This window comes from Echinops telfairi, unplaced genomic scaffold, assembly GCF_000313985.2.
Source record: "Echinops telfairi isolate 266 unplaced genomic scaffold, ASM31398v2 ScPeMD7_7424;HRSCAF=8462, whole genome shotgun sequence".
NCBI classification, from domain to species: Eukaryota; Metazoa; Chordata; class Mammalia; order Afrosoricida; family Tenrecidae; genus Echinops; species Echinops telfairi.
This window is the reverse complement of record NW_022111324.1, coordinates 40,952,915-40,964,999: the sequence shown is the minus strand read 5'-3', so window position 1 is coordinate 40,964,999 and position 12,085 is coordinate 40,952,915. Positions and strand designations below refer to the sequence as shown.

At 36.4% G+C, this 12,085-nt stretch overlaps 1 protein-coding gene across 1 annotated transcript in view; it reads right to left on the bottom strand.

Moving 5' to 3' along the window:
• Positions 1–12,085, bottom strand: part of LOC123522586 (complement factor H-related protein 4-like) — a 128,887-nt gene that overhangs the window by 55,466 nt on the left and 61,336 nt on the right. Inside the window, exons 8-10 of the mRNA XM_045298172.1 lie at positions 8,897–9,079; positions 6,960–7,136; positions 779–961 (exon numbers count right to left, since the gene is read on the bottom strand). Of these exons, the coding sequence (XP_045154107.1) occupies positions 779–961; positions 6,960–7,136; positions 8,897–9,079 (543 nt within the window). The remainder of the gene's footprint in view (positions 1–778; positions 962–6,959; positions 7,137–8,896; positions 9,080–12,085) is intronic.

Below are 12,085 nucleotides of genomic sequence, written 5' to 3'. Positions count from 1 at the left end.
ACACATCTGAAAATAGAACAAACAAACATAAAAACTGTTAGCCTGCAAAAAATATATTTTTGTAGACTTTCAGGTTTAAAAACAGTATTGAATAATGATTTGGGCATGCTTTCCAAAAATCTTTCCTCTCTGTGAGAAATTATCATGTGCATTTTAATATGGTGACATGAGAAACCTAAATATCAACTCATTGCAGTCAAACAAATTCTGAATTGTTGAGTGGGAACTAACTCCATGTGTGTTGTTCTGAGCAAACTTGCATAATAGGGTTTCTTGTTTATAATATCAATAGGAAGAGATTGCCAGGCTTTCTTCTGTAGTTCTGCTCGGTGGCTTCAAACTGCCTACCCACAGGTGAGAAGTTGACTGTAAAGCATTTGTGCCAGCCAGGGGCCTGAAAACTGTTCAATGATACAAAAATGGTGCATCATGCTTAATGAGAGTAATAATTGGATCATATATCAGGGAATCACAAGGTCAATTATTTTAATAAGTGGTTTGCATTAAAGAAATATTTGTGTCTTTTTATTCAATAAGAATTTTTAAAACTTCGTGCCTTTACATATTAACATTGAAAATCACTAGAAAGTAGTTATAATTCTGTGTTGCATAAGTGAGAATTAGCTGTATGGGAAAAACTTTTGCTTTATTAATATGTAGAAGTAAGCTATTCAACACAATGGTGTTTGCTAGTTTGTGATGTTATATCATATCTAGCAAAACATAATGATTATTATTTTTATTTTTCCTGGATCAAAGGAAACACTGAGGTACTCACCTAAACATTTTGGTGGTTGTGACCACCGTCCATTCACACATGTAATTTGTTGGTTACCGTGAAGTGCATAGAAGGCCTGGCATTGATACTGAACTGATGATCCTGGAGCATATTCTTTTTGTGGGAATGAAGTTGTGTCTCCATTTTCAATAGCAGGAGGAGATCCACATTTTCCTGTAGAATCTAATATATATATATATATATTATACATATACACACACGTACTACTTGGCTTAATGAGAAATTAAGTCACTTTGCTGATTTACCTGTGGAAAACAAAAATGAAGCATAATGTGTAATATAAAGTTTTCTGTGACTACTGAGGAAAGAATTGGGTCATGGAAGAAACTCAAATCATATAAATTGAAGGCTACTTTAAAACACATATTAAACATTGATAAATATTTTTGCTTTGCACTATCAATGTTTTCTTCATGAAAAATTAAGAACTAAGATAAATGATGGGTGTTTTTCTGTCTAATAAAATATAATGTCTATTGGATCTCACCTTTTAAAAGATGTCATTTCAAAGGAAACATCAATTCCTTGAAAATGTTCAAAGGATTAAAACACATTTGAACTTTAAAGAAAAACACACTGCTATTAAGTTAATTTTAAAAAACGTTTTATCTTTGGTTCACACAGGGTGGTAAGCTTCTTCATGAGAACTTAGCTGACTCTTCCATTAGATCAGCGGTTCTCAACCCGTAGGTCATGACCCCTTTGGGGGCTGAACTAACCTTTCACAAGGGTCGCCCGATTCATAACAGTAACAAAATTACAGTTATGAAGTAGAAATGAAAATAATTTTGTGGTTGGAGGGTCACCACAACATGAGGAACTATACTAAAGGGTCATGGCATTAGGGAGGTTGAGAACCACTCTCTTAGATGGTTCCTTGTTTGGGACAAGCTTTTAGGACCCCGGATGCTATTACTCATGATAACCAAACACCATGTAGTTTCTTCACTACATTTTGCTGCGGCACCCATGTATTTAATATTTCATTATGGCTGAGTATTTGGCAGGGCCATGTTATAAGAACTAATTTTTCATATATTAGGGCTGTACTCAGGTGATAATACAATATCTATTCTTACCACTGTTGTTTCTTTAAGTGCCTGGTTTTATTTCTGTGACAACATTGTCGTTTTATTGAATTACATCCTAACTTACCTCACTAAGGTTTAGAGCCATACTATTGCTAGGAATATTATTGTAGTCATAATCTTATTGATCAGAGAAGTTCACACATGTGTAGTATATATCAGGCTCGATTACTTGAGCAGTTAGCTTGTATATCTCCAAGATGTAGGTTACTGGTTGCTAGTTACTTATGGTGTGGGAATGGAAGCTAAATACTTTTGGTAAGCCTCAGTTGTGGGATTAGACGTGTATCCAGTAGCCTAAACTTTGTCACAAAGAGTTAGAAAGAACATGAAATAAACATATATGTATTGGTCCTGGGTGGCCATCCATTCAGTGCATCAAGTAGATTTTGATCATAGCAACCCTACAGGACAGGGCGTAAGAACCTGCGTGGGTTTCTGAGACTGTAACTCTGTATGGGAATAGAAAGTCTCATCTTTTTCTCTCCAACAGGGTGATGGTTTCAAAAGGCTAACCTTGTGGTTTTCAGTGCAATGTGCAACCCACTACGGCGCTGAGGGTTTATACCTCCTGAACCTGAGAACCTCTCGAGAACAGGTTTGCACACTGAGCCCTATTGGCAGAAGTCCTGACGAGCCATGGGTTGACATGAAGGACATCATTGGAGGGAAAAGAAAAAGTACATTGAAAAGAAAGATTAAAGCAGATGTCATAAGAGACTCTGAAACTTGCTCATCATGCTAGAGTAGTTAAGGCAAGTGGAAAAAAATGATGAAATCACATGCTGAACAAAAACTTCAAAAGTCTTCTCAAAAGGACTATGTAAAATATGATAATTTTATAGGTCAACAGAGACCTAGAGTTAGAAAAACAAAAAGGAAGAAAATATTCAGCACATTATAAACTGAAAGAACTAAAGAAAAAGTCAAGCCTCAAGTTGCAATATTTAAAGTTTCTGAGCAAAATATTGAATGATTAAACAAGCATCAAGCAAGTAGGGAAAGAACACACAGAATTATTGTACAAAAATAACCAGTAGACATTCCCTATTTTAAGATGTATCATATGAGCAAGAACGAATGGCAATAAAGTAAGAAGTCCAAGCTGTACTGAAAGCATTAGCCAAAAACAACCTTTCAGCGATCAATGGCACACAAGTTGAAATGTTTCAACAAGTTAATGAAGCACTGGAAGCACATACTCATGTACGCTAGGAAATTTGGAAGACAGCTCCTTGTTCAGTGGATTCGAAGATTTATATTTCTACCCATTCCAAAGAAAGGTAACCCAACAGAATGCTCAAATCATGGAACAATATCATTAATATCACATGCTGGTAAAATTTTACTGATGATCATCCAACAAAGGTTGCCAGAAGTTAAATCTAGATTCTAAAGTAGATGTGAGACAAAGGATAACCTTGCTGGTGTCAGATAGATCTTTACTCAAAGCAGAGAATACCAGAAAGATGTTTACTTCTGTCTACAGGTGAACTTCAGGACATCTCCAACTTTATACTTGGCATTGTTAGGTGAAGCTACTAAGTTTTGTGGTATTTTTGGAATACTGCATTCTCTCTCTAAAAGTATACAATAAGATATATTACTGAGAACATAAAATTTACCATTTCCAAATAAATGTCATATATGTCATGCATTAATGAAAAACTGGGTGCAAAGACACACAGAGGAGCATTATATAAATCCTTTTCTTTGAAAAACATCATTTCACTTTTGAAAACCCTAAAAATTAAAGTTGAACTCTGTGAGATCTTACGGTATTGAAGAGCAATATACGTGTCTTGAAAATATAGATGTAAAGTCAACCTGCTTGGTTAAACTTCCTTTTATTACTAGCATTTATAATAGTTAAAGTTTTCTTTTTAGTCTAAAACAGTAGAATTACTTTCTCCGATTAAGGAAAGAATGTTGGTTTTTCAATTGAACACTTAATAAAAATTGGTAATTTTGTATAACCTAATTAGTGCATTTCTGCCAAATCAATTCTGACTGACAGCAACTCCATAAAACACAATACATTTTCCCCTTGGATTTCATTAAGCAGGCCCCTGCCTCTTACTACTGCGACCTAGCTGGTGGTGTTTGCGGTGCTATCTCCAGTTCATCCTCAAATCCTTAATCACTGCACCATTGGAGCTTCTTTTGATCTAACTGGAAACCATGTGCATGCAAGAAGGAAAGGTTTCAGGTATATTTTAAGATAAAGATCATTAAAAATCAAAATATATACATATCTACAAATTAAGAAAACAAGTATTCACCAATTAATAAAATTTACACTGCAATTTATGATAATATCTTCTGGAAAGTGATTTTAAGAATAATTTGAATGGGCCTAAGCTGTATAATAGATAAGTGTTTTTGTCCCAAATTCAAAATACATTCAAGCTGACAGATGTAAATATCAATTTTAAATCCTGAATATACATTTTAACGATGTTGTAACACATATTCTCAGTTTGGAGAGCAAAAGGAAGACGCACAGGGCAGATCAGGACGAGAAGGTGGGTGTGGTCAGCTTGTCCTGCTACAGTCACATAAGACTGCCTTCTTGTCCGTGAACAATGAACAGGTGCATTGTCGTGAAGGAGCAGAATCCTCACCAATGTAGTCTGCGATGTCCTTAAACATCTTCCCCGTAAATCCTCATGATTGTCCTATGTCCTAGCCTACATCTATCAGTGCACATGGTCACCTACCTGGACCAGCTGTCTTTACCTTCTGCGCAAACCTCTCTGCCTTGAATGCCAGCAGGTCCTCTCCAAAACTATTGATTTGATTAGACTAGTTAAGGAGTGATCCTAATGACACTCAGAGAAGTGTATTATTGAGAGAGCTTGCTTACAGCCACACTCTGATCACAGAGATGTGTCCAAACAATTTATTTGAACTAAACCTGTGTCTGTATGAACTGTAACCCTAGTAACACTAATTTATGATTTCTTCTTAAATAACCAACTTTCCACTTTACATACCAACTTTTGAATGGCCATAGGTAGTTCAATCATAATATATCTAAGCTAAAAGCTTTGGCATTCCTCCCAAATGCCCTTTTAGTAAATGGCTGCAGTACACTGCATGGACTTTAAAAAAATAGCTGTTCTCACTCTGGTCTTCTAACTAACACAAAGTGATGGGCTGGGACACAATTTTGCCAATGGTCAAAATATTCTTATTCCTTTAAGTGACTTGTGCTCTACCAAGTGGGCATGGTCAGACCACGGTCCCATTGGAAAGACCATGCCTCGAAATGAGTGAGTTCATGTATTTAAGGACCAGTCCAATGGACTTTTGGGTACCACCCAAAAGAGTCTGGAGAGGAGCATGCTCTTTGGACATGGAGTTCCTGAGCAGAAAACACCCCCTACACTAAGAAACGAGTTGTAACCCTATAGAAAATGTCCACAGTTTATTAAGAGTAGCAAACACAGCAAAGCCAAGCAGTAGAGAAAGAACAGTAGCATTTTGAGCAGCAGAACTGTGAGCCCAGCCATGACCTTGCCAGCCAAGAACAGAGAACTGAGTGATATCAATTATGATTATTTTTGAAAAAGGAGGGTACCTTCAGGCATTAGCCCATGGAGCTGAAAGAACTATAATTCTTTACATGCAGGACAGGGCCTGCATGTGTCCCTGGCTAGAGCTACCTAACCCTTCTAAGTGAACCCTCAGGCAGCGTGGAGAGAACCAGTAGGGAGGCAGTGACAGAGACATTGATAGACCCACAGGAGAAGCACAGGAGAACCTGTGCAGAGGGTTCCTGAGGACAAGGCAAAGCCAAGGGAGGCCCAGGGCACAGCAGAAGACTTGGGAAGCGTGCAGGCTCCCAGCAGCAGCTGAAGTGTAGCCAGAGGCAACAGGAGCATGTGCACAGTATCTGACTTAGACCACAATATGCCTGCCCTGCAATGCATGGATAGACGTTGGTAATTTGAGGAAGGGCAATAATTCCCCTTCAGAATCTGTTCATATTGATTGCTGTTTGCTTGCTATAAATAATAATAATGATTTTCACTTTGCCAACACTGTGTATCTCATGTGCCCAACTCAATGACAGATGAGAGTAGCACCCATGGTAGTTGTATGCGCCTCATTCTTAGCAGTTTCATGGCTGCTGATAGTGAGACCTGCAGCCTTTCTGCACGTGCAAGCAGAGTGACAAGTGGGCATTCAATGGCTGCCATTCACTAACGTGTCTCTGAAAACCAAAACAAATGCCTGAGATGCTGGATCCAACACACAGTAACTCTGTCTTCCTTTCTATGGCCCAATACATCCAAAATCCCCTCTCAGCTCCGCGTCTCTTTAGTCCTCATCTTATTTGAGTCCCCACTGTATCTCACTATACGTGGGCTCCTTCCTTCCTGTCATGACTACCACACGCACAAAAAGAAAACAAAACCCTTACAAATGCAAGTCTATTTGCATCACTGATTTTCTTAAACCCCCTTTCTACCTTTTCATCAAGTATAAAATTGTCCAATGTTATATGTCTTGAAATGTTGTGGATCATCTTGCTTTGACTCCTCTCCACACTTTAGCTGATAAAATTACCCACACCTGGAGCAGATTCCTCTCATGCTCAGTTTTTTAAATTTATTTTTATGTTAGAGCATTGTCCTCACTATTTCCTTTGCTTAGAAAACTGTATAGCTATTCATTTTAAAGAAGAAAGCAAAAAGCAGGCACTCAAATAAAATAGTTGAAGGGATAATGATTAACCAGAATTTGATCAGCTTTAAATAATTCAAAAATGTGGATGTAGGATTTATTTTAAAAATATATTTTAATGACAAATCTCTAATGTCTGTTGCCCGTAGAAAACATACATTATGCAATCTTTTAAAAACACAGTATTACTTTTGGTCTTCAAACACTATTTCCTCCCAGTTTATATAAAATCAGAAGGAGACAGTTTGGCTTAAATGATCATTCCTGAACAATGTTTTTAGATCATTAAAATTCCACCCTCCACAGAAACTCATACAGACAGACTATAGCATCTGAAAGTTATGAAAATAGAAAGAAAAACAAACAGGTACAGAACTCACCATAGCAATTAGGTGGATGAGACCAGCCATCCTCACCACATACTACAGAGCCTGTGGTGCTTCCTCCTGCGATTTCATAGCCTTCATGGCATTCATAGTCCAGCCGGTCATGAAGCTTGAACCATGTGCCATTACGTTTGGCTCTGGCATTCTCAAATACTGGCACGTCACAAGATTCTGTTGTTTGGTAAAATCGGGGATTTCATTTCATGTTACTTAATGGGCAAATCAACTGAGTAAATCTTATCTCAGAAACAATACATCCTACATAAGTATGTATCTTTTAATTTCACCTGAGAAGATTAAATAATTGTTTTCATAAAATCATGATTACATTACAAATGCATGTTTATGTATACAACATTCTCTACTTAAATTCTCTGATAATAACATTATTTTAAATACTTTTTTCTCAATTCTATTTATTCTTCTGAGCATGTCCCATGCAGGTAAAATCAAAAGTCAATAGAGTTTAATTATTTTTCAGCAACCCATTGTATCATTTTTAAAATTAAAAATACCAATCTTATGACCATTTGAGATGTACACACTAGAGTAAATGTCAAGGTGTCATATGTTACTTTCTCTCTCATAAAGGAGTCTTGTATTGGATATTTATCACAATGTAGGATAAAACAAGTTGCTATGAGATCAACTTTTGTTATCTTTTTGCCTGAATCTATAGTAAAAGCACTCTCCCAATTTTTAAATTAAAAAATAAGGCCATATTCACATAGATATACTTCTGAAACACTGCCGAGTCACTTTGCAGGGGCGAGAGGATATAAATCACTTTAAGGAGCAAATTTTTTTGACCCATGGTCACTGAGTCCTTTCCAACTCTCCTCACACTCTGTAGGGTTTCTAAGGCTTTGTAAATCTCTAAGGGAGCAGACAGACTCAGCTTCTCCACATGGAGCGGTGGGTTTGAGGCACAGACCTCCTGGTTAGTTGGTTTGCACTGAACCAAATCTCCGACCAGAGCTTCAACTCGTTTGTAGAGAACCTTTGTCAGTATCTAGGCATTGGAGTAGAGGCAATTTTGACACACTAACATTTAATATTGTAAGAATGTTCCCACCCTCATTACCTAAACATTTATGAAGACTTTTCAAAAAGGCTGCAGGGACTTTCCTATGATGGCATCTGCTACAGCATTAATTGTTTACATTACAGAGGCCAGATTACTCGGGGATTCTGTACCATGGATGTTCTCTTTACATTTAAAAACATAACTTCTGTGTCTAGGAAAAAGGCCTTCACTATAGAAGATTAGTCACCTAAACATAGGTATAACAGAAACAATTTCAATAGAAAAAACAAACAAGCCTGTGTTTATAGTTCCAAAAAAAAAGAAACATATTTACTCACTAACTAGCTTCAAAATCTGAAGATTGTTTTGAGTTAGGAAAAACTTGAACTCCAAAGATGGAAATATCCTTTATCCTACCAGTAATTTTGTAAAAAAGGCAAAAATGACTCGTATGCTTAATGATAAATATACATCTATATTCTATTACATATATGATTTCTATAGTAGATACATTTTTATATATTTTATCTATAAATCTACCACATATATGATTTCTACATTATATGTGATTTTTCAATTTTATGTGTATACTGTGTATATGCTATAGGGTTGCTTACATTATATATATGTGATTTCTATATTTTATGTATAATTTCAACATTGTATATGATTTCTACACTATATTTAGGACTTCCATATAATATATAATTTTCATATCATGTATATTATATTGCTTATCATTTATATATTATTATAATTTCTGCATTATATCTCTTTAGGTCATCATTACAAATAGAACAATGTCAGCCACACCCACTTGCTACCACTCCCTAAAATCAGAGCATTAAGGTGAAGAAACTACTTAGAATTTATCATAAAAACATAAACTTAGTAAATTCCTTACTAATGCATGTCGGTTGAATTGACCATCCACTTTCCAAGCACGTAATGAATCCCGATGCTTTGCCATCTGCTGTCACATATCCTGATTTACACGTATATTGTGTTCGCTTATTTACAGGATATGTAAAATCAGATTCAGAAAAAAATCCATTCTCAATGTTTATATCTATTTTTGAACATGTTTCTAAAGGAAGAAAGGACAACAAAATGAAAAGCATATGTTCAATAAACATTTTGTATTCAGTCAAATCATAAGACCATATAATAAAATAATAATTCATTTGATAATAAGATAATAATTCATTTGTAAGAGAAGCTCTGAAGTAATTACAATTATCCAAGTTATTTGAATGAGAAAAGATGCTGTTTCATAAGCTATCATGACAAAAAGTTTTATAAACTATTTATGAACAAGGCAGATTGAAAACAAGCATTAAAAAGGCACCGTGGTAGCTCTAGCTGTAGCAGGTTGTAGGCTTCCAGATCCATAGACAACTCAGTTTCTGATAATTTCTTAGAAGGAATTATGAGTGTTGTGTCACAGATAGATTAATAGTTGCCATAGTGTCAACTCAGAGAGAATGAAATGTTGCCAGGCCTTCATCATTTTCATGATAAGCAGAAAGTCAAGGCCTTGCTTGCAGCTTTGTACCAGTCTTCTCACCAAAACTCTCCCTCACCCTCACTGGACCTCTTAGCACCATGATGTCATCCGGTACTGAAGGATTGATCCGTCTTGAACTTGTGTCCAACGCAAGTGATTCCGACAATGTTTTGCTGTGATCATATGATTGCAGCTAACTTTCAGAAATGGATCTCCAGGCCTTTCTTCCTAGTGCATCTTAGTCTGGAAGAACTGCTAAAACCTGTCCACAAGGAGTGACCCTGTTGGTATTTCATATATTGGTGCCACAGTTTTTAGCAATGAGTAAACCTCCATAGTAAGTCATATCCGGGAAGGACTTTGTCATGCTAAATATCTGTATTAGAAAAGAAAAGGTTTTCCACATCAGTGACTTCAGAATCATTAGAAAAAGTACAATAAATTAAACTCAAATGAAACGGAAGCCAAAAAAAAAAATCACAGCAAAAACTGAAAAAGAAATACAGAAAAAAGCCATTACAACAATGAATGAAACAGAAGTATTAGGTGAATCTAATTGCACACCTCTAAGCAAATTATCTGATGATGGGTAAATTATAATGCCATCTTTCTAATGATAAAGCATTCTTAGTTCCTTTGATAAGCCATTTGATCATAATATATTAATTTTTATGGGATTTTGAATTCAACTGAAAAAAATCCAATTGATCTACAGTATTTTTTACACACACCAGGATAAAACACAGAAACTTAATAGCCAGTGTCAGCAATGAGATAAATTGTTTCACTGCTATGCATTAGAGAAATTAAAAGCATAATAAGTGGATATAAGCAATTATGAGAAATGCCAATAAACTATACAACAAAACAAATAAATAAGGTAAATTTTAAAATTTCTTGGCAGTCCCAAACAACTAAACTCAATCAAAATAGAATACATAACATAGGTATACTTAACTTTAATAGATAAATTTAACTCATACTTAAAAAACAAAGCATATCCAAAATGAAAAGTCCAAGAACAGATCAATATATTCACTGGTGAACTCTAGTCAATATTTGAAGAGGAAAAGATTATAGTTCTACATAAACATGTTCACAGAATTGAACTGCATATAAAATATATGACTTTTCATTCTTAGACTTTGTGTTACCCTACTATGACAACCAAACTAGAACCTTACAAATCCTTTTTAAAATGCTGTAGACCAGTTGAATTTTAACAATTGAATCCCAAGTCCTATGAAAGGTAATATACTATGATCAAATGCTTTATCAAAAGACACAAGAAGATTTCAAGATTAGAAACATGCCAATGTATTTCACCACAATGACAAGGGAATAGAGAACAACACACATCTCCATGGAGAAAATAAGCAAGTGTTTACCCTCATATCAGAAACAATACACCACTGTTTATTCTCACCACTTCTGTTCAGCATGTAAAGCTTGCCAGAACTCCTATACTGGCAGAGGGGTTGCAGTGCATCCAGTGAATGCAGATCTTTGGGGCTGCGTGGTGCTGACAAAGGGCAGGGCTGGAGTGCTCTGGAAACCTACAGAATGATGAGCAGTTACCAGAGCCTGTGCTGAGCTGCTCATCTCTCTTCATGTGTCCAGCTGCTCCACAGCATGAACCTGCCTTCAAAGTGCCTGTTTCTGTTCTTTGCAGGACACAGGCTGCTGGTGGCCAGGCTGAAACAGAAGGGCGACTATGCGAAGAGGCAGAGCCAATGCTAGCAGCCCACTGATATCTGAGCCTGCCAGCAGGGAGAGTTGGGAAGGACCTTTGGGTCCAGGATTCATATGTGATGCAAAAAGCATAACTTGTTCCATATCCTATTTGGCTTCTAGCTCAAGCTAGGACTTTCTGCTCATCCACTACCCCAGCCCACCTGGCAGGGCCCAAGCTTAAGGGCTTTGACCAACATTACGGAGAATGAGGGTAAAGGGATTACCTTCATCTTTCCCTTCCCTTTTAATAAGGTTAAATATGATGTTTAAAATATGGATATTTGCATAAAGGAGATCAGGCTTACTGGTCAGATAGAGACAGTGTGGCCCTTTAGCTCTAGAACTAAACATAGCTCTGCATTGGAATAATCAAGTATTTAGGATCAAAAGGGCACCATTCACCCAAGGACACAGTTCAGAGAGTTAAGGAAGAAGGAGCAATGGAACATGGGGTGGAAATAGAATACACAATGGTGCATTGGAAGGACTTTGAATGGATGACTTGATTCAGAATGTGTTTGAATGACTGACTATACAGCTATGATCTGCTCTGTAAACTTTCATCTAACTCACAATGAGAAGTTAAATATATAAATATACATATAGTGATAGATACTAAAAAGGTACCATATATATTAAAAGAGCCTCAAATAGCTTTTGAAAGAGGTAAACAAAGTTGGAAAGTTAACACTACCTAGAATTGCTATGAATTTTAATCAACTCAATGGCAGTGAGTTTAGATTTTTGAATAATGTCCTCAAGACATTGAAAAACTTAGGTAGTTGATTTCAAGTATCTACATGTGACCTCCTCCCTGGGGGATGGACAACAAAAAAGGGGGTGAAGGGAGAC